General features: G+C 43.5%; 1 protein-coding gene across 1 annotated transcript in view; it reads left to right on the forward strand.

Moving 5' to 3' along the window:
- DCDC1 (doublecortin domain containing 1) overlaps positions 1-7,802 on the forward strand; it is a 690,767-nt gene extending 682,965 nt beyond the window's left edge. The window contains exons 38-40 of the mRNA XM_073604506.1: positions 1,029-1,182; positions 5,018-5,164; positions 5,401-7,802. Of these exons, the coding sequence (XP_073460607.1) occupies positions 1,029-1,182; positions 5,018-5,142 (279 nt within the window). The 3' untranslated portion in view covers positions 5,143-5,164; positions 5,401-7,802. The remainder of the gene's footprint in view (positions 1-1,028; positions 1,183-5,017; positions 5,165-5,400) is intronic.
- The last annotated feature ends 16,295 nt before the right edge of the window (positions 7,803-24,097 follow it).

Here is a 24,097-nt window from a genome sequence, read left to right on the forward strand (position 1 = left end):
CTTACTTTATTATATGGTCCAGCAGGACCTGTCCCCCTCAGCCTTCTCTCTATGGTAGTTGCATGCTCACACCCACCATGTACAATACATGGTAAGTAGCCATGCATTGTAAGGGACCAGCCACAGACCAGTGCTTTGGGGAGAAGGGAGCAGCATTGGAGAAGGCCAGAGCACAGGAAAGGGTGAGTAATCCTGCCTGTATCTCTGGCCCCTAGACCTAACGACACAACAAAGGGGCCCCACTGCAAGGGTAGGTTCTTTTCTAATTCCTAAAGTTCGGCTTCAACGCCCCCCTCTTTGGTGGCACATACTCACATTTGCATTGCTAAGTTCAGGCACCAAAAAATAGCTTGAACTCCCAATGAGACTCACTCCCTTCTCTTTTGTGGTTCCCAGTCAGCTCCTATGTAAGCTCCAAATGGAGTGACTTGGATCATTCTTGGGGCTTCCTTTTCTTGCCATCAGTGCTTGAATGGAGAGGTGGGGAAGCAAAGGTAAGATGAGTATATCCTCCTAGCAAGGGAGGCATGAATATAAACCAGTTGTTTTGCCCTGTATGGGTAATGCATGTGGTTTCTTTAAAGCAGCCTTTCTTAACCTCATACTGCAAAGAAACCCTTGAAATAATTTTCTGGTCTCAGGGAACCCCTAAAGATTAGACCATCAGGAGTCATTGGGAAACAACTGCCCCTTACATTAGTGGAGCTCAGTGGGAGGAATGCCCCACCTGCAGTGGTGTTCAGAATGTCACCCTCACTGGCTCTTCCAAGTGGCATTGGAGCTGCAACTGTGAGGAAACCAACAAATGAGAGGTCAGGTAACCACAGCTGAAGGAACCCATAGCCACCCCTGAAGAAACCTTAGGGTCCCATGAAAATCTGGTTGAAATTTACTGCTTTAGAAATGATTTATGGATTGGAAGTAAAGTGCACCAGCCCAGGCACAAAGTGAAGTGTTTTGAAGTTTGAGTAATTTGCAAGGGTGAAATGGTAGAGGTTAATGCAATGTTTTTCTTTGTTGCACTCTAGTTACTGGAGGACTGCACTTTAAAGCTAAGTATGCTGCATTTGCCGGCAGCAGTACTATATAATGAGAATGGCGAATTGGTGACGTCTTGGGATGACATTAAGAAGGACATGATCTTGTGTGCATCTGCAGGAGAGCCATTTTTAACCAAAAAAAGTAAGACTTTCTGGTTGGCTTCCAGTCCACTATAATATAAATTCTAAACAGATAATTCAGTTGTATTAGACTCTGTAGTTGCCAACCGTACAATTTGAGTTCTGCGATTTTCACAGCTTTTCCACACAGTACAGCCCATTCTGTCAGGGAAGGAGACATGATTTTAATTTGCTGCAATTCACTAACACTTACAGGTCTCCTCCCCACACTGAAGGAGAAGCAACAGGCTGATTAGCTTATCTCTCTGTCACTCTGCTTTTTCCATGCTGCTTATACTGCGCCCCAACGAATTGGCTTTTATATATGCCTAGAGTTCAGCTTTAAGAGATACTTTTTTTTTTATTAGAATAGATATGGACTACAGCAGGGCAGCAGAGAAATTGGATTCCACATTTTGATTTCTTCCTATATCATAAACATTTGTAGCTAAAAAAAAAATTAATGTTTATAAACCACTTAAATAACAGAGGAAGACAATATTGCAAAAAATCATTCTGCGCTAATTCCAATAACATAAAAGTATAAATAATGTGACTGATTAGTAATTCAATCAAAACAAAATTAACCCCTCATAAAGTATATAATGCTCATATATTGAGCAAAACACAATTGAAAAGTCCATAAAAAAAAAAGTCATAAGCAAGAATGTTCAAAAAAGAAGTGAGGAGAAATGACCACATCCACCAATGTGAAAAACTAGGAATAAAAGTATCCTGAAGAGAACTGGAAGAGCCTCCACCAGGTAACAACATGAAGGCTTACTAGATAGCTGGGGCCTTCTAATTAAAGAAAGGTCAAAAATGCAAATCAATACAATAATACCATAGAAATCTCCTCTTGTGAAGTCCTCAAAAGATTAAGTATACTCCAATCGTCACCAATTAACTGTTACAGTAATCTTAATTACACATCCATATGATTCATACAAGGTATAAAAGCAGAAAGTTCCACATAGTGTAAATTAGTTAAAAATATCTTTTGTTTAACACAGTATAACACTCTTTTTTTTAAATGCTTGTAATCACACTCTCCATTTGGTAAAAGAAAAATGGCTTCCAGTGGACCTCCAGTTACACGATGACATCACAGCAGGCTCCGCCCTATACATTTCGTCACACCAGACATCTTCCGGAGCACACAGTTGCAGAGTGTTTACAGCACATCCCCATTCATTTAATGGACTGCATTCAGTGAGTTTGTGCTGCAGGCATGAAGCAAAGCATCACAACTGTGGCATGTAAACACCCCTGTCTTCTGCCTTTACAGCTTAGAGGAGGGTGGTTAGGGATTGCTAAAAACATGGTTACATACTTACATAGTTGGTAAGGTTGAAAAAGGATACAAGTACATTGTATATCCCTGTATGGTTTGGTTATTTAGGTGCCTATCTAATAGTTTTTTGAAATGATTGACGATCCCTGCTGAAACCACTGCTTGTGGAAAGGAATTCCACATTCTTACAGCTTTTACCGTAAAGAACCCTTTACGCAGTTTTCGGTTTAATCCCTTTTCCTCTAATTTTAGAGAATGGCCGCAAGTCTTTTTAAATGCCCTTTTGCAGAAATTTTTTATCCCTATTGTGGGGTCACCAGTACGGTATTTGTACATTGAAATCATATCCCCTCTCAAGCGTCTCTTTTCCAGAGAGAAGTTCAGTGCTTGTAACCTTTTCTCATAACTAATATCCTCCAGTATCTTTATTAGCTTTGTTGCCCTTCTTTGTACTCGCTCTATTTCCAGCACATCCTTCCTGAGGACTGGTGCCCAGAATTGGACAGCATACTCCAGGTGCAACCGGACCAGAGTCTTGTAGAGTGGGAGCATTATCGTTCTATCTCTGGAGTTGATCCCCTTTTTAATGCATGCCAATAATCTGTTTGCTTTGCTTGCAGGAGCTTGGCATCATCTACTAGGACCCCCAGGTCCTTTTCCATCCTAGATTCCCCCAGAGGTTTTCCCCCTAGTGAGTAGATTGCATTCATATTTTTGCCACCCAAATGCATTATTTTACATTTTTCTACATTAAACCTCATTTGCCATGTAGTTGCCCACCCAATTAATTTGTTCAGACCTTCTTGCAAGGATTCCACATCCTGCGGAGAAGCTATTGCCCGGCTTAGCTTTGTATCATCCGCAAATACTGAGATTGAATTGTTTATCCCATCCTCCAGATCATTTAGAAATAAATTAAATAGGATTGGTCCAAGGACAGAACCCTATGGGACCCCACTTACACATTGGACCATTCCGAGTACTTCCCATTTATCACTACCCTCTAAACTGGTTCAACCGGGGGTTTTTATCGTGCGCCACTGCAAGTCCATACAAGCCCCAACATTTGTTTCCAGGCATGTAAGGATGAATAGTTGTGCAAAGAAAAGTAAAAAATAAAGAAAAAACATAGTACATAAAATCTTGCATCCGCACATGTAAAATGCATACAATACAATGCATTAGAAAGAGAAAAACTCACCCAAGCTCTACCGCTATATAGTATAGTTGGCGTGTAGAGTAGTCGGTGCTCTTGCTAATTAAGCTCACAAAAGATCCATAGAAAGTACAGGCCGGCAACTTGACAGCTTCTCCATAGAAAATATTTATTTAAGCATTGCAGTAATAACATCATCCTAATTCTGACGCGTTTTGGCCTTAGGCCTTCATCAGATGCTTTTGATGAAGGCCTAAGGCCGAAACGCGTCAGTTTTTGGATGATGTTATTGCTGTAATGCTTCAATAAATATTTTCTATGGAGAAGCTGTTGAGTTGCCGGCCTGTACTTTCTATGGATCTCATGCATTAGAAAGGTGTGTTACATGAAAACACAAGTGCCTCCTTAAGCCATACACATAGAACGTTCATTCGATTATCTAATGGCGTTTATTGGTATTTATCTTTAACTACTGTAATGAGACATTTCAAAGGAGCAGGATGGAAAAATGTTCTCGAACAAACAAATTTCAGTGAACGGTGAATATGGTTTTCATTTGAGAAATTACATTCATTCCAAAATCGAATGTTGAATTCAAAGGAGATTTTGCAGTACTTTTGAATGACACTCATCCAGTCATCAAGTGTATAAAGAATGTTAGTACAAAAATCTACTGGTGTAAAGCCAGCTTTAGTCCACCCTTATTTCAGATAATCCCACCCCACAGTATCCTTAGGCAGTTCCATTACACTCAATGAGGTTGATTTACTAAAACTGGAGCATGCAAAACCTGGCACAGCTCTGCAAAGAAACCAATGAACTTCCAGGTTTATTTTGTCAAAGCTTAATTGAACAAGCTGAAGTTAGAAGCTGATGGGCTACCATGCACAACTGCGGCAGATTCTGAGTGCTTTGGTTTTAGTAAACCCCCCCAATGTATCTTCTATTTATCAATGTCTAAAGGCTAGTTCACACTGTTGCAGGTGGTTGGGGGTGCTGGACTGTGTGTAACTCACATGCATTTCCGTGTTGCGTGTTGCGCATTTCCGTGAAGCGTGTTGCTCTTTTGCAGACACATGGGGGTGCCATTCATTCTTAATGGAAACACAGCATATTTTTGGGGTGCATTAAACTGCATGGTGCAAAATCATGCAAAAGCACCATGCAGTTTCAGTGCGGCTGAGAATTTGAAAAGATGTAGGGACCTTTTCCCTGCATTTTCCCGTAAGTGCGGCAGCCCTTGCAAATGAATAGGCTGCTGTGCCTGCGCAAACACGGCATGCAGAAAATGAAAGTGTGAACCTCACAGCCGTACAAAAAAAAAAAGTGTTTGACTTGCGGTGTGTATAAATCTCTGTGTGTGTGAAATATTGATAAAATTAAATTGCATTATGTTTTGTCTTTTAGCATGCAGAGACAAGATAAACATCCGAGCTAACTATGCAAGAATCAGGAGGAAGTATGGTCCTGAGGCCACAGATGTCATCATATCAACACCTGAAGTCTTCATATCCGTACCAAACAACGTTTAATGCTGGGGTGGCACCATTAAATGTAAGTTGAACGTGTGATCGCTCACATTTTAGTGCACACAAACACTTAAAAAGATACAAAAATTGGGTATTATAAACAAAACATATTGCACTATTGCCATCTTTCTCTCTCTCTCTCTCTCTTGTTTTTGATAACCCAGAGTATGGTAAGGAGATTTGAAGAAGTGAAGCTATCTTGGAAATATATCCCATCCTGATGATTTGGGATAACATGAAATTGTCTTTTTTTCTGTTTAGGTCATCTGGATTTCACAGGGTGGCTGTGAGCGTCATTTATCTTGAAGTGATACACATTTCTCTTGATGGATCACATATAGGAGGATATTCGAGTTGAAGATCATTACACCGATCACTTTATATATGGAACGGATTGTTGATATGGACAATGATGAATGCACAATTATTCACTTATGATAAAGATGTGATACTTGACTGTTATAAGCATCTTTTACACTTTATTATACAGAGCTTTTTGCCACTATTATTGCTTATTTCTTGATTTATTTTTTAGTCAGTGATTATACATTATTTTATTTTATTTTTTAGAGAGAGAATTATTTATTATTGAACTATTAGATATTGTTGTTTTTTTAGCATGGCACACTATTTAATAAGGAAAGTACATAACTGTAGCTTAGAACATCAAGAATAATGTGCTCTCCTCCATTAGATGTTTTTGATGGCAATAAAGTAAAGCAGGGTATACACGCTGAGTTTTTTATTTTTCATTCGACCAGTGGGTTGAAAGAAAAAACTTGCAACAGAAGCATTGTGGATGCCGGAATTTCTCCCATTGTCTTTTTTTATTATGACAGCGGGGAATCTACCCGCCCTGTTATGCCGCGTACACACGACCGGACTTTCCGTCAGAGTAGACTCTGACGGTCTTTCCAACGGAGTTCTCACTGAGTTCCGCTGAAACGGACTTGCCTACACACGATTACACCAAAGTCTGTTCGTTTAGAATGCGATGACGTACGACGGGACTAGAAAAAGGAAGTTCAATAGCCAGTAGCCAATAGCTGCCCTTGCGTCCTTTTTGGTCCGTCGGACTAGCATACAGACAAACGGTTTTCCCGATAGGAACTGAGTCAGTCGGAAAGATTTGAAACATGTTCTATTTCTAGGTCCGTCAGAATTTTAGAAAGAAAAAGTCAGATGAAGCCCACACATGATCAGAATGTCTGACGAAATGATTCCGTCTGACCTTTTCTGCCGGAAAGTCCGGTCATGTGTACACGGCATTAAAATACACAGATCAGCACTTGCGGCCATTATGTGAAACTTACCTAAAAACGAAGCCTTGCAGCAATGTGATGTCATCGCTGGAGACAGCTTCCATCTTCACCCGTCTTGCTTCCGGGTTCGCGGACTCCGGCCCTGGGACTGGTGGGAGCCGCGATGACGTCACTCCAGCGCATGCGTGCGGGAGCCGCCAGTCACGGCACAGGGCTCTGAAGGAACGGCACGGATGATGTCACTGACTGCATGTACAGTAAACGGTACACATTTAGGAGATGTTTGCACTATCTATAGATAAGCATTATTATAGGTTTACCTATAGGTAAAAGCAAAAGATGGAAGTTTACTTCATCTTTACCTTTGCTTGCATTTAAAAACATACTTCTAATAATGTCCTAATAAATACCATTTATGATTAGATAGATAGATTTCAGCTTTAACCGCTTCAGCCCCGGAAGATTTTATCCCCTTTCTGACCAGAGCATTTTTTGGGCACTGTGTCGCTTTAACTGACAATTGCTCGGTCGTGCGACGTTACGCCCAAACAAAATTGATGTCCTTTTTTTCCCAGAACTAGAGCTTTCTTTTGGTATTACTTGATCACCTCTGCGTTTTTTATTTTTTGCGCTATAAACAAAAAAAGAGCGACAATTTTTAAAAAAAGCATTATTTTTTACTTTTTGCTATAATAAATATTCCCCAAATATATATATATATATATATATATAAAATAAACATTTTTCCTCAGTTTAGGCCGATATGTATTCTTCTACATATTTTTGGTAAAAAAAAAAAAAAAAAAAATCGCGATAAGCGTATATTGATTGGTTAGCGCAAAAGTTATAGTGTCTACAAAATAGGGGATAGGTTTATGGCATTTTTCTTTTTCTTTTTTTTTTATTAGTAATGGCGGCAATCTGCAATTTTTATCGAGACTGTGACAATATGGCGGACACATCGGACACTTTTGACACTATTTTGGGACCATTGTCATTTATACAGCGATCAGTGCTATAAAAATGCACTGATTACTGTGTAAATGACACTGGCAGTGAAGGGGTTAACCACTAGGGGGCGATGAAGGCCTTAAGTGTGTCCTAGTGAGTGATTCTAACTGTGAGGGGGGGGCTTCAAGTCACGTGACAGCGATCACAGCTCCCGATGACAGGGAGCAGTGATCTTTGTCATGACAAGGCAGAATGGGGAAATGCCTTTTTTTACATAGCCTCTTCCTCCGTGCTGAGGCTCCATGACACGATCGCCGGGAGATATATTGTCTCATCATCTTCTGTTGTACTATATAGAGTAATACATATAAGCAGCATGGATAGAACAGATATGTTATATTGTAAATGTTTCATTGTCAATTACACACAATCATAAAATAAACCGCAATGATGATAAGAAAAGAGAGATTTGTCTTTTTGAGTTTATAATCTACAGCAGGGGTCTCCAAACTTTTCAAACAAAGAGCCAATTTATTGTTCTTCAGACTCTAAGGGGGGTGGAGCGTGAGTTGTGGTCAGTGGGGGTAGAAAATGCCCTGGGCCCAGCATCAGAGAAAATAAACATGGCCTGAGAGTTGGTGGTCAGTAGGAGGAAAAATAGTGCCCCATCATTGGTGCTAGTGGGAGGAATTATGCCCCACTGTTGGTGTCAGTGGGAGGAACAGTGCCCCATCATTGGTGTCAGTGGGAGAAAAAGTGCCCCAAGGCCCAGATAAAGGCTAGCAAATGACGACATCCGGCTCTTAGGCCGCAGTTTAGAGACCACTGATCTAGGGGGGTATAGATTAGGAACAAGATGTAAGGACAAGAGGTGACAAAACATCATATGGAAAAGTGAGCGTTTCTTTAAAAAACCTAAATGTATAGATCCAAGGTCAACAAAAGTCCTAAGCCTGGTATACACAATGAGAATATCAGACGAATGATCGTCCGTTTTTTTTTTTTTTTTGCATTCTAGTCTCAGGGAAAAGGGAAGATTGGTTATCACTAGAACAGGAAAGCATAGTCAATGATAATATTTCTATTCCCTACCAATTTTACTGAAAACAAAAGTGTGATTTGCAGCCTTTGTCCTCACTGGAGAGATTTTCCATCACTTCCTGTCCTGACTTGTCACCAGCCTGACAGATATTCTTTCCATTTTTAAAATGGAAAATTGTATCAAATACTTACCGTAATTTTCCTTTCCTGACGCCAAACCATGGCAGCATACTAGTGATAGGCTCCGCCTCTCTTCCTCTCCCTCAGGACCAGTAAATAGCATAAATTAAAAGCCTAGTTAGGTCCAACCCTATTCTTTGTAATTAGCTACATACCGCAACATACAAGGGTGGGTCCATATGCTGCCATGGTTTGAAGTCAAAGGAAAGGAAAATTACGGTAAATATTTGATACAATTTTCTGTTTTCCTGAAGCCACTATGGCAGCATACTAGACTAGTGATAAATAACTAGCTGACAGGGTGGGTTCTACTTGTTGAATCATTTTTTAATTAGAATGGGACAGAAGACGGAACAGTCCTTACTCCGCAGTCCACTAATGGCAAGGCCCCGGATCTACTCCGTACCACTTGAAAAGGTATCCTGGAGTGACCATGATACTTCCCTGCAGATGGATTCCATGGACGCCTTCGAATGGGCAGCTCATGACACCAAAATTGCTCTGGGAGAGTACGTATCCACTGCTGAAGATAGTTCACGACCCCTCGCCCTATATGCATGACCAAACCTACTAAGTCTAGGAGGTAACCTCTTTTCCCTGATGAATTCCAGCTGGAAAGATGAAAGGCTTATTACATGATATGAAAAGGGCAATTGTGGATAGGGATATCAAGTTCTGTACACGTCCAATTGGTGTGACCCTCCTGAGTGATCCCCTGGGAAGTTAAGCAATGCCCAGATGACTGTTTGATCATCTTGTATCAGGGGTAGCGACAGCCCTCCCATCTATCGCACACAAGTCTATTCCTTCTGGAAAGAAAATAATATCTTTTTCTGAAGCTCTCGGAGCTTGAATCTCAGACATCCTTCTGGTTGAAGATCTTGCGATACATACTGCCTAGAAAATAATGTCACAAACTGAACACTGTTCTGTTGGAGCAAATGGTCGAACTGATTTGAAATCCAGCAACACCAATAGATTCCACTGGGAAAGATCCTCCTTCGTGGTAGTCAAAACCTCCTGTCTTCAAAATTTGTGCAAACAAAAGGATTTCCGGCACATTTAAGCCTTGTTATTACCAACCTAGTCGACACTTGCAATCTCAAGGAATATAGGCTAAGGCTCATGTCTAATCTGGTCTACAAGCAGCCCAGAACAGCTGTCACAGGAGGTGCAGTAGTGTCAATATCTCGCCCTACTGAGAAATAAAGCAAACCTGTTCCAGATTTTGGCATATATGTTGTTAGTAAAGTGCCTTCTCACACTCCACTTGGTAGAGATCATCCTGGAGCAGGCTAGGTTCTCAAGCTTCCCCTATCAGTCTTCCTGTTTGCAGCCACGGCCTGCGTATGTGCAAAGAGGAATTGGCTTCTGTCTCGTGAGATGAATGGCCACGTAAACTCAAGGCCCTCATTGTCAAAATGGAGGAATGGATATGACTACCATGTTCACTCTCCACAGCCTCAAGAGGAATCTCATTACGAGAAATGTTGTTGGAAAATATATAGGCTAGATTGCAGATCCTTGGAGAAAATCAAGGCATTTGTCCCCTCTGCTTTGGGGTGCAGAACTGATTCAGACATCCTCCTAAGTTTGAAATTGCTGTGAGAAGCAATGTAGTCTGTCTGTGGTTGGCCCCACCTGTGGACCATGTCATAGAAGACCTAAAGTGTAGGGCCCACTTGTGCTCTGGAATGTTTGCATGATGGTCAGTCTGTCTGTGTATTCAAGTACCCTAGGAGGTAAACTGCTTTCGGAATTTGCAGGTGATTTCCTGACCCCGACAGCGTGGGGCTCACCTCTCTTAATAGCATATTGCCACAAGTTCCTCCTTGGTGATGAATATAGGCAACTGCTGCCATGTTGTTCAACTGCAGAGAGACTGATCTTCCCTTGATTCAGTGTAGTAGGGTCGAAAGTAGGGTTGTCCTGATACCGATACTAGTATCCGCACCGATACCGAGCATTTGCCCAAGTACTTGTACTCGGGCAAATGCTCCCGATGCTTCCACCGACACCTAAACTGTCAGCAGTGATCGGCGCGTGGGGGAGTTACAAGCTTCTCCCCCGCGGCTTTCAGCTGCTTAGTAACATTCACCGCATCCTCCATGCCCCCTCCGTTCCTCTGACCCCCCTCCGCTGTCCCTCTTGGATCCGCTGTCCCCCTCCGCTGTCTCCCTCCGCTGTCTCCCTCCGCTGTCCCCCTCTGTTCCTCTGTCCTGCCGTTCTGCTGTCCCTCTCTCTTCCGCTGTCCCTCTTCGTTCCGCTGTCCCCCTCCGCTGTCTCCCTCTGTTCCTCTGTCCCGCCGTTCCGCTGTCCCTCTCTCTTCCTCTGTCCCCCTCCGTTGTGCTGTCCCTCTCCGCTGTTTGAATGGACAGAGTCAGCTGACTCTGTCCATTCACATAACGGAAACACTGTAATCTCCTGTGATTATGATGTGTCAGTTTATGAATGGAGAGGAGCCTCTGTCTTCTCTCCATTCATTCTCAGTGCAGCTGAGGCTGCAGAGAAAGGGACTGGGGAATCTCTATCCTCGGTCTCTTTCTCTGTCTCAAGGGGGAGATATCAGGGGTTTGTTAAGACCTCTGATATTTCACCAAAGCCCCCCAACAGGGCTGATTAAAAAAAAAAAAAAAAAAAAAAACATATTGCAATAAATAATAATAAAAAAAAATATTATTGTAAAAAATAATAAAAATGTAAACAAAAAAAAACCACACAGACACCGTTCACCCCCCCCCCCCCCAAAAAAAAACAAAAAACACTGTCACGTGACATTTAAAAAAAAGTATCAGTAATCGATATCGGCGAGCACTTGAAAAAAAGTATCGGTACTTGTACTCGGTCCTAAAAAAGTGGTATTGGGACAACTCTAGTCGAAAGGTGCTAAAGAATCTGTTTGGATTTCTAAGGTATTTAAGACTACCCCACTTGGCTGGGAATCTCCCATTGGACTGAACTGACAGTTTCTTGCAGTGTGCCTTCCAGGCTAACTTGTTCTCTGAGTGGAGCTAACACTGCACCGAGAACCCTTGTGAACAGTCTTGGAGACCTGCGTAGGCCAAAAGGCAGACTGTTAAACTGGAAATGCGTCTAGCCGATCGCAAGCTTACCAATTATGGAAGAAAGAAATATTTTGCCATGTTTAGATCATCGTGAAGATCCAAAAATAGCATTTTGCCATCTGGCTGCACTGGTTTAATGGACTCCATTTTGAAGATTTCTAAGGGGATAAAAAAGTTTAACATCTTCAGATCTACAACTGGACGCTAGTCATCATCCCTTGCAAACTACATACAGGGTTGAATTGAAGCCTGTATATTCTTTTTGTGAATGGAATCAGGACGAAAACCCCCCCTAGGTCTGATATGTATGCATTATAGCAGCCCATCTGCCTAGTGGAATCTGCTGAGAGGAGGAACATTCCCTATCCCTTTGCTTCCCATCTTGCAGGAGCAGGACTGACTTCCTGTCACTCCTGGTATGGCTGTGTTAAGTTTCCTACCAACACAGAGATTTCTTGTTATAAGGTATCTTTTTTTTTTAATCAAAAAGGTTTTATTGAACATTCACATGTTTTCCAACAATACTCAATGTTCAGGTTACGTTTACAGTTACAACATTAAAACCAATTAGGTTCACTTACATGTATACAGTAATTTTTCCAGTTAGTTTGTTAATCCGTTGCATTTCTCCAGACATCTACAATACAACTCTCCCTGTTTTGACCATCACCGCCCACATTGTTATTATAATATATAATCTGTTTCGCCCCCCCTCAACTTGTTTTACAGAGATTGCAGGAGTCTAGACATCACCAGCTCTCTCGGGCTCAATCCCGGTGTGTCTAGCCATTTTGACCAGATACGCTCAAACCTGCTTGGACATCCCCTATGTTGGTATATATATTTTTCCCTGATAAGGGTTTGTCCCATGTGTTCCACCCAGGAGCCCCTGGTGGGTGGCAGTGTGGATTTCCACCCCATTAGGATAAGTTTCCTGGCCTGAAATAGAGCCCTGGAGAAAGCGACCCTATCCATTTCCTCCGAGATCTCCTCCTCCAGGACTCCCAGCAAGCAACACTTAGGATCGGTGGGAACCTTTGTCTGAAATACTCCATTGAGCGTGCCCATCACCTCATTCCAGTACCGATGGAGCTTCGGGCAACGCCATAGAAGGTGAATAAGGTCCCCGTCATGCTGTTGACAGCGGGAACACAGAGGGTCTGCCGCCCTGCCCATCTTGTGCAACTTTTTTGGGGTGTAATGCACTCTCAATACTATAAATAGTTGGGAAACCTTTTGTGCAACATTAAGGGAGCAGGTAGATATAGACTGAAGAGCCTCCTCCCACTGTTCATCTGTAATCTGGCCAAGGTCCCTCTCCCAGGCAGAGGCCGCCTTGCATGGATAAGCCCGCAAGTGTCTCACTAGCAGCATCTGGTAGCATTGGGATATAATTCCCCTGGTCTCACTACTAGACTGCAGCACATGAAATACCGGAGTGGATGACAATATCCACTCCACGGCATTCCCCTGCGCAGCGACAGCATGTCGCAGTTGAAAGTATGAGTAAAACATACTATTCGGTAGGTTAAAATTGGCTTGCAGTTCTGTGAAAGAAAGCAGTTTACCGTCCCTAAATATATGTGAAAGTAATTTTACCCCGTGCTTACACCATCTAGACTTTTGCTGTAGTTTACCCAGTTCACTATAGGAGCGGTTGTCCCATATTGGACTGAAATCCGTGAACCCTTGCACCCCCTGTATTTGTCTAACCTTATTCCATATTTTCTGTACCAGTGACAGGGTTGGGGCCTTTTTATTGGATTTCGCAAACAGCTGGGCCTCAAGACCCATAGGGATGGTCTCCGCTCCAGAAGCAATCAGCATCATCTTTGCTGCTGAGCCCTGTGGTTCTGGAGTCATAGAGCCAACCAACTGCTGCAACTGGGACGCTATGTAGTACAACCATGGGTTGGGAACCGCCAGCCCCCCGTTGTCCTTAGACTGCTGCAACTGTTCTAGCTTAATTCTGGGATGTTTGGTATTCCATAATAATTTACGAAAAAGGGTATTTACTATTCTGAAAATTTTTAGGGGAATTACTACCGGTGTATTGTGCAGGAAGTATAATAGTTGGGGCATTAAGATCATTTTAATTAAGTTGGCTTTACCTGCCAGGGACATTTTTAAGTTATTCCATGTGTTTATTTTATCTCTAAAACGTGAAAGCAAGGGGTATATGTTTAGGGAGCAGTAGTCTCCAATCCTGGGCGCTATTTGTATGCCCAGATATTTGAAACTAGTAACCAGAGGGATGCGGCAGTGGTCGGGAAGCGCAACCCCTTGATCTCCATCCAGCATCATCAGGGCTGACTTGGACCAGTTTATGGTTAACCCGGAGTAATGACCAAACAGTTTTATTATAGACATCGCCTCTGACAGCGAATTGCACGGGTCCCCCAGAAAGAGTAACATGTCGTCTGCGTACAACATTATTTTTTCATGCAGAGTTCCATATTGAAACCCTTGAATCTGGGCGCTATCCCTTATGAGGGCTGCTAGTGGCTCTATCGCGATCGCAAAGAGCAGCGGGGACAGAGGACAACCTTGCCTCGTCCCCCTGCCCAGAGCAAAGGCATGCGAGACTCTATCTGTCATTCGAATATTGGCCTGAGGGGATGCATACAGAAGCCTAACCCATGCTATAAAACGTTCCCCAAATCTAAATTTGTCTAATACTGCCCAGAGATATTTCCAGCTAACGCTGTCAAAGGCCTTGTTGGCATCAAGTGACAACAGTGCTCTTTGACCCACATTATCTGCCTGCAGTTGCATATTAAGGAACAGTCTCCTCAAATTTGTGGCTGTAGACTTTTGGGGCATAAAGCCCGCTTGGTCTTGGTGTATAATGGAGGAGATGACCCCGTTGACCCGGAGCGCCAGGACCTTTGCAAGGATCTTTACATCACTCTGGAGCAATGAAATAGGTCTATAGGAGCCGGGGTCAACCGGATCCCTCCCCTGTTTAAGAAGTAAAATCACATTTGCCCTTGCCATAGATTCAGGAAGTCTGCCTGCGTCCAGGCAAGCGTTAAATACTTTTAATAGTTCAGGGAGTATTTGTTCGCCATATTGAGTAAATACCTCCATAGGGAGGCCATCCCCACCCGGTGCCTTACACGTGGGAAAAGAGCCGGCCGCCATCTGAAGCTCCTCCAAAGTTATTGGGGCATCCAATTGTTTTTGTGCTGCTGCCGATAATGAAGGTAAATCAATCTTGGACATATATTCAGCTAGTTCTGCATCCGAGTAGGCATCCTTCGGCCCATATAGGTCTTCATAGAAGGATGCCAGCTCGGATATGACAAGTTCCGGGGAATTGACCACTTTCCCATTGGCAGCTCGAATGGCTCCAATGGCTGGTGATTGCTGTTGTGATCGTGCAATTTTTGCGAGTAGGCGGCCCGTCTTCTCCCCCTCCTCATAAAATGCTAACTTCGTGAAGAACCTTTTACGTTCTGCAGTGGAGGATCTCAGCCGGTCCAGGGAATCCTGGGCCGACATCCATGCCTCCCTGGTGGAGTCAGTAGGGTCAGTTATGTAGGTAATTTCTAGTTGCTTCACCAAGTCCCCCGCCTGTTCCAACAGGACCGAGGAGTTGTGTTTAACCTGTTGTACTTCCTGAATGAAAATCCCTCTCAGATGTGCCTTAAAAGTCTCCCATTTCAAATGGGGGTCATGTAAATGTCTGTGTGTTTTGAAGAAGACCTCGATCTGGGTTGCTATTCCCTCCTGTGAAACAAAGAGTTTTAACCAGAAAGCATTCAGCTTCCACGGGGCTTTAGGTAGGTTACTGGGGGGTCTAGTAGTTAACCATAAAGTCAGTGGGGAGTGGTCCGACACTCCTCTTGGGAAGTATTCCACTTTGGATATGTTGCCTACCAGATTTGGGGTACCTATGCATAAGTCAATACGTGATAGCGACTCATGGGTCTTGGAAAAACAGGAGAATTGCTTGCATACTGGGTTACGTTTACGCCAAATATCTATCCAACCCACTTCTGCAAGTAGACGACTGAGAGCAGTGCCCCGTCCACCCCCAGGAGGCAGTACAGGTGGATGTCTGTCTAGTTTAGGGTCTAAGTAGCAATTGAAATCACCCATTATTAATACCGGAATATCCGGTTTGTTAGCTAAATAGGAGATTAACAACTGTAATACCTCTCTGGAGAATGGAGGGGGCACATATACAAAAGCTAATATCAAGGTAATCGTATACAATTTACAGTGCAAAAACACAAATCTACCAGATATGTCTATTAATGAGTCTAGCTCCTGGTACACTAGGGCTTTGTGTATCAGTACACTCACTCCGCGTGAAAAAGCGGAGTAGGTGGAGTGATAGGCTTTGCCGACCCAGGCGTATTGTAAGAAACCAACTGTATCATCCCGCAGGTGGGTTTCCTGCAGGTCAATTACAGCCGGATGGAATTTCCGCAGTCCGGCTGAGATCATAGACCTTTTCAATGGGTCGTTCACTCCCCGAACGTTCCAGGTCACTATGGGTGTATCAGACATTGCAGAAATTCAGTCCAGTTCCTATCCATGTAGCAAGGTCCCGTGTTGTCTTGCAGCACTTCCGGGGATCTCCAGTCAGCAATCCATACATAAACTGAAGTGGCCAGCCAGCCACCTGGATCACAGGGTATGACGGTGATGCAATTCAAACAGTGGAGAAGCACCAAAATGTCACAAAAATATTGTATAATCATTTGTAGAGTGAGGTGAACCAGGTAATAGGTCCAGGAAAAAAAGAGAACCTGTGAAACAATCCCCGCTGATTTTGCCACGCGGAGGGGTATCAGATTTTGTGGGGCTCGATAGGCCCTAACCGTGCCAACAGGGCACAACACCTCGAGCCATAACAACAGTGGCAACATGGAAAGTTCAGGTGCGGAGCACATCCGCCATCCATCCAAGTGGTTATTCAACACTTGCAGTGAGCTCATAAAATTGAAATTCCTTCGCTGGTACTAGGTGATAAGGAAAAGTCCTCTGTAAAAGGAGTAGTAGCGACGGTATAATGTGGGCGCCCATTATTCCTGCAGCGAGCAGATTAAGTGAAGTCATCCATCCTCATTTTCGCGTCTGCGACGACGCAGGTCTTGCTCGTTTCGGTCCAGCCATCCTGCAGCATCTTGCGCGTTTTCAAAGAAGTGATTCTGATCTCCAGCTGTAATTCGCAACTTGGCAGGGAATAGCATCGCGTATTTAAGCTGTAAGCGTTGCAGCCGTTTCTTAACATCTGCAAATTTAGATCTTCTGCGTTGCACTTCGGCTGAGAAGTCGGGGTAAAAGGAGATTTTGGTTCCATTAAACTGCACAGCCCCTTTTTCTCTGGCTAGTCGTAGCACTACTTCACGGTCACGATAATTAAGGAGCCTGGCCAGCATCGCTCTAGGGGGATTCCCAGGTGGGAGAGGCCTTGGCGGCACTCGATGTGCCCGCTCTACTGCATACAGGGGAGAGAAGGCCTCTTTACCAAATGTTTCTTGCAGCCACTCTTCGACGAATACCGTGGGGTCCCTGCCCTCCACCTTCTCCGGGAGCCCCACTATGCGAACGTTATTACGTCTCAGGCGGTTCTCGATGTCGTCAGTCTTTTCAAAAGCCTGATGTGCGTGTTGTGCAGCCCCCCTCACATCTCTGTTTAAATGAGGCATCTGATCTTCTATGTCACTTACTCTCCCCTCCACTGCCGTGGTTCTCTCCCTGATTTTTTGAATGTCTTGACGGAGGAGAGATACAGTCTCCTTCAGTCCTCCAAATTTTTCTTTAAGATCATCCACTGAAGCAGTGCATCTATGGACTGCATGTAAAATTTCACTTAACGTAGGCTGGGGACTGTCTTCCACTTGTAAATCAAACAGGCCTGGCATAGGATCTGGAACTGAGTCCATAATGTCTGTGTCCTCTGGCCTGTCTGTGTCTCCCCTGCCTGTCTGCTCCATGGACACTGCTGGGATCTGTGTGCTGGTCTGTGTGGAGTCAGCAGAGCCTGCCAGTTTCTGTGCATAGTATAGCATATCCCTGGGTTGGTCTTTGGTTTTAGGGGGTTTCTGTGACTTACCCCCCTGGTCTGCTTTCTTGTCCTGGCCTCGTGGCGTTCTCTGCGGCTGAGATGTCCAGGCGCCATCTTGGAAGTCCGGAGCAGCCGAGGCCGCGGCTTCACCGCGGTTCCCACGGGTCATCATACCCCCACACTGCAGCTGTATCTGTGTCCTGGGGTGACAGGGAGGCTGTAGCTACCGAGCAGTTCAGTTTTTGGGCGCCGGGAACAGCGAGGAAAGGATCGTTAGGCGGATCAACAGCGGGAGCTCCGGTGAACAGGTCTGTTCACATGCCGCGCTAGGCCACGCCCCCTGTTATAAGGTATCTTACACCGAACTTGCCTGAGAAAACAAATGCAGCCCAAAGTTTCAAACATCGTATCTACTGTAGGCAGGGATTAAAGTGATGCTATCCAATCTCTAACGAGGATAAAACCTGTATAGACAAATAAAGGAGATTTTGTCTCCGGACTTTGCCGCTCTGAAGAAAGGGTGAATATGACTTTACCCATACAATTGGCCTGCTTGACTGTCTGGATACATAGTTCAATGGAGGGAAAACTGAAGCCAAGCAGTTCCGGGCCTTCCTCTGATGAAGAGTAGCTACCACTGTCCGCAGGCTGTCCACTCGCCAGAGTAGCGGAACTAAGTGGGTTAACGCCACCTGCTGAGGTGCCAGGATGCTCTTCTAGTGACAGACAACTAGGAGGGGTCTGCCTGGCCGAGATAATTGAAATAATTATAGCATAAAATGTCACGCCATCCTCTTCAATAACAATGATATTTGAGTATTACCTGTCAATTGCGAACTCCTCCAGGCAGTCTTTACTCACCAGCCTATTAGGCATAGGTATTGCGCCACAGGTGCTGCAGGACTTTTGCTGGGATGGTAGCGTTGCTCTAGGAAGAAGCGATAAGACATCATCCTTGGAACTTTCCCCTTGAATGGGAGCGGCCTCTAGGGCTATGTTCCTCCAAAGAACAACTGCCTTCCATGGCTCTTGAACTTAGAGAGCATGAGCATGCGCATGCGGGGCTGAAAAAAAATTCAACGCAACCGCAAAGGGAGGCACTCTTTTCCTGAAACTTACCATATGATGGTCTCCCACCTTTGAATTTGAGGGTCTTTTGTATAAATGGTGACTGACTCATGGTTTGAGGACAAATAGGATGGCCAGCTGAAAAAAAACAAGGATAGCTGAAAAGGAAAATAGCATCAGAGAGCAAAAGGAACAGAAACAGGGAGGGGCCATCCCCAAACTGTTTCCACAAAGTTGGAGCATGAAATTGTCCAAAATGTCTTGGTATGCTGACGCCAAAAGCGTTCCCTTCACTGGAACTAAGGGGCCAAGCTCAACCCCTGAAAAACAACTCCACAGCATAATCCCCCCTCCACCAAATGATTTGGACCAGGGCACAAAGCAAGGTCCATAAAGACATGGATGAGCAAGTTTGGGGTGGAGGAACTTGACTGGCCTGCACAGTGTTACATAGTAGGTGAGGTTGAAAAAGACACAAGTCCAACCTATGTGTGAGATTATATGTCAGTATTACCTTGTATATCCCTGTATGTTGCGGTCACTCATGTGCTTATCTAATAGTTCCTTGAAACTATTGATGCCCCCTGCTGAGACCACCGCCTGTGGAAGGGAATTCCACATCCTTGCCGCTCTTACAGTAAAGAACCCTCTACGTAGTTCAAGGTTAAACCTCTTTTCTTCTAATTTTAATGAGTGGCTACGAGTCTTATTAAACTCCCTTCCGCAAAATGTTTTATCCCTATTGTGGGGTCATCAGTACGGTATTTGTGATTTGAAATCATATCCCCTCTCAAGTGTCTCTTCTCCAGAGAGAATAAGCTCAGTGCTCGCAACCTTTTCTCATAACTAATATCCTCCAGACCCTTTATTAGCTTTGTTGCCCTTCTTTGTACTCGCTCCATTTCCAGTACATCCTTCCCGAGGACTGGTGCCCAGAACTGGACAGCATACTCTATGTGCGGCCGGACCAGAGTCTTGTAGAGCGGGAGAATTATCGCTTTATCTCTGGAGTTAATCCCCTTTTTAATGCATGCCAATATTCTGATTGCTTTGTTAGCAGCAGCTTGGCATTGCATGCCATTGTTGAGTTTATCATCTACTAGGACCCACAAGTCCTTTTCCATCCTAGATTCCCCCAGAGGTTCTCCCCCCAGTGTATAGATTGCATTCATATTTTTGCCGCCCAAATGCATTATTTTACATTTTTCTACATTGAACCTCATTTGTCATGTAGTTGCCCACACCATTAATTTGTTCAGATCTTTTTGCAAGGTTTCCACATCCTGCGGCGAAGTTATTGCTCTAATTAGCTTAGTATTGTCTGCAAATACAGAGATTGAACTGTTTACCCCATCCTCCAGGTCGTTTATGAACAAATTATATATATATATATATATATATATATATATATATATATATTTTTTTTAGCTTTTAAATGGTTATGTTAAACCAACTCTGATCATTTGATTTTCCAAAGCAATGACTGCCTGGCGGTGCTGTGTATATTCAAAATAAAAAGAAAACAACTCACACACTGTAAAATTTCATCAAGAATAGCAGTAAATCCACTCAGCCATACAGGAAAATATTGGCGGATCAATTCTCTTTAAACCTTGCCCCGGTGCCATCCTACGAGAGAGGCCACCGGCGTTATATACGACTAGATAACGCGGCTCTGCGGTCAGCATAAGTAAAGACCTTCTTTTTATAACACTTATAAAATTATATCACACAGCCATGAGAACAAAATTAGATTTCATAGCCTGTGCCAGACCTTGAATATAAATTCTGGCTGGAAGCAATGAATTTAAAAATGTTATTACTTAATACATGCACTTTATTAGTTTCCTCAACTAATGTCGCTGACTCTTGACTGAGGCTCATCTCTCTTCTGTACAGGGTGAAATTCCTTCTCTGTCTGTCGGATGAGCTCGAGTGCGGATGGGAGAGGAAATGAATTGACATTTCAGAAGCGTTTGACCTAAATGGATTATACAGTTCCGTGCAATTATGACTGAGAATTCAATAGGATTTCTATTCAGGTTAAACCCAGTGTAAGAATAACAGGCAGGTTATCAGAGGTAGGCAGCCCCCACGTGTGTGGGGGATAATAGACAATTATTACAGCGGCTTCTCCAGCAGACGGTTTATTGTCTGGATAAAACCTTTAGGGGGTTGAGATACTATAGTGGTTCAGAGAGCAGTGGTATAAGGTAACCCACAGCACTGAATAAAAAGACGCTTATTCAATTTTCCCTATGTTTTGTGCTGATTGGTTTAGATAAAAATAATTGGTTTGCAAATCTGTTGGTTTCACCTGTTTCAAGTTGCTGTTCAGTACTGCTTTCAGCTCTGAAACTATGACCTAAGCAGCCCACATGTTACAGTATATTAAAATTGAGAGTTCCACGATGGTTAAATGAGTCCAGTAAATTTAATTTTTACCAAGAAACAGAAATGGAAAACCAGCACGTTTCAGGGTTTTAAGACTTCCCCCTTCATCAGGACTTATATTTTGATAATGGGTTCAGATTAGTACTGGATTGTAGATGTGAACACAAATCGGATAGTGTAATAGTTGGGCACCAGTGTGACATATTTGAAGTCCACTGCAAATCTGAACCCATTATCAATATATAAGGCCTGATGAAGGGGTAGTTGTGAGCCTCTGAAACACACTGGCTTTCCACTTCGACTTATTCAAAAACTGTGGCAATCTCATTTTTCAAATACCCTATGGGGCCTTTTGTGATATCCCTGCCAATGGAAAACGACCTCCAAAGATCTTCCTGCCTGGACCACTGCTTCCCATTCACTCCAAAACAGACACAATAAACAGAAAAAAGTACATTTCTACAATGTCCCCATGTCTCAATGTAATGCACAGATCACAAATAGATGTCATAATAAATACGTTGTGTATTACTGTGTACAGAGCTCTCAACAAACCAATCTTAAAAAGGTGTATACTTTGATTTTAATATCCTGGATTTAGAGAGTGTGAGTGGGCTGGAGATCCTTTTGCCCCACAATTTATTAAAGAATTTCATTTTTTCCCTCTAGTTCAAAGGTGACTGAGTGTGAGTGGGCTGGAGAACTGAGTGTGAGTGGGCTGGAGAACTGAGTGTGAGTGGGCTGGAGATCCATTTGCCCCACAATTTATTAAAGAATTTCATTTTTTCCCCCTAGTTCAAAGGTGAGTGTAAGAAAACTATTATAATACACCCGATGCTCACTCGTGTGCATACGCAAGCACACTGGTGACTGCAGATGCCCATAGGCACCAATGCGCATGCACGACGGACTGCGTGCACGTGCGGGAGCGCATCCCTAGTCGCAATTGGTGCCAGACGCCCTATTTATAGGGTGCCCTGGTCCCTGATCAATGCTGACTGGTATTCAGCTGTTTCCTGATACCCTGAATCCTGCTGATATCCTGCTTAATACCCGTTGCTGAACTTAGCTTTCCTTGACCCTGCTGTTGGACTCTGCTTCATTCCTGACTACTGGTTCTTGATCCCGGCTTCCTTCTGACCTTGCTTCTGCCTAATGCCCTGGTACCCTGCTGTCCCCCTGCTACCGAACACGGCTTTCCTAGTGACCTCGCTCCTGTTCCCTGCTTGGCTCAACACTGCCATCTGAGTGTCTGCGACTATGGTCCTGCGACCTGCTGCGACTTCCTGCTGCAAGCCTGCCAGAAACTCTACATCGCCAGATGTTCCAGATCCGCAGTACAAGCAGAGTGCCTTTTTAACCCCAGCTGACCTACGGTGCATGGCTGCCCTTCCTAATCTGATGGTTCTCCTGCCTTCCCAAGGTCACATCCTCTGCTGCAAGTTTCCGGGTCTTCACCTGCAGGCACTTGTGTTCCTCCTGTCCCTCGGCTCCCTCTGTTCCACTCTCAGCAGGACCTGGATTGGAGATACGAGAGAGGCCGACCTCGTCATCTCAGTCTCCCTTTAGGTACGTGACAGTGAGTCTATATAGGGTGTCATTAATGAGGTTAAGCCATGTGCGTAATTTAGGAAGAGATGTTCCTTTCCAGGATAATAAAGCTGTTATATTTTAGACTAGCTAAGCCTGCTATACATGGCTGGAAATTCAGATGAATCCTGCTGAATTAAACAAAATTTGAACCGGGCTGGTAACACCTGGTTCAATAAAAGCAGATTTTTCAATTGACTTTTGTTGAAGAAGCCGGGTTGAAAATTGTCAGCTGAACTGTGACTGCATCCAATCAGATGCAGTCACTGTTCAGGTTGACAGCTACAGCTGTCGGCTGTCAGAATACAATAACCAGGATGGGTGATTCCTGCATCCATGCTGAATGGAGAAATCTATATATGCATGGCTCACTTTGGAGGTGAGGGAAGCACACTGAGAAAGGGGATGACGAAACCTGTCAGAATCCACCAAAGATTGAAATATCAGGTTTGGGTTGCCCTGCCCTTTAAGCATGCATCATCTTGATAGCTCTTCTGTAGACAAAAATGGGTTAATAGAAAACAATCCTCAGTCAATAAAACCATGGCGCCACTCATGTGTTATACAAATATATCATTTGAGAACACATTATACAAAATAAGTTTGCGACTACAAGACATTTAATTGTGAATTTCTCAGCGATTCAGCAAGTCTGCATTCTGTCCACATTACTTATTTTAATTGACAATCATTTCTGTAATTTGGATTGCTCAACTTTATTGTTTGCGCTGCCCTTGTTTATTACAATGACTGCAGTAAAAAGCAGCAATGTTTGCTGAGTAGGCTTCAGGAATTGTAAGAAAATAATACACAGGCCAAGGCAGCATATGTAACAAATGTCTTCAAATTAAAGGAAAATGTGGCATTTTTTCTTTGTTTAATGTCAATGTAAAAAATCTCCTGCTATTAAAGTGGACCTGACTCCCGCACTGGAACTTAGCAACCCATGTGAAGACTGGCTGGCCATACCGTACATTATACAACTGTCTTGTACAATTTTCCTTTAGATTTACCAAAACCACATAATATGAGGTCAAACCTAAACACTTTCAATCAGGAAGGCCCTTGTACTACATAGTTGAAGGTAAATCTTAAGGAAATTGAATAAGAAAATTGTATACTGTATGGCCAGCTTTAGATATAAGGCTAGGCATGCTTGGTCTTTAAAGTGAACTCACAGTGTTGAAGTAAGAGAGGTCAGTATGACAGCCAGGCAACTAATATTTTGTGAAGGAGGTCAGCACTGGGAATCTCTATGATTCTCTCATTGGAGCTTTCCTTTATATGGAACACATCAAGGATAGAAGTTATTTTCTTGGCAGGAGCATGGTATATGATAGAGATAGGGACCTAATTCTGGGACTTGGCTGCTACCTTTCTGATCG

Source organism: Aquarana catesbeiana, linkage group LG11 (assembly GCF_042186555.1).
Source record: "Aquarana catesbeiana isolate 2022-GZ linkage group LG11, ASM4218655v1, whole genome shotgun sequence".
Taxonomy (NCBI): domain Eukaryota; kingdom Metazoa; phylum Chordata; class Amphibia; order Anura; family Ranidae; genus Aquarana; species Aquarana catesbeiana.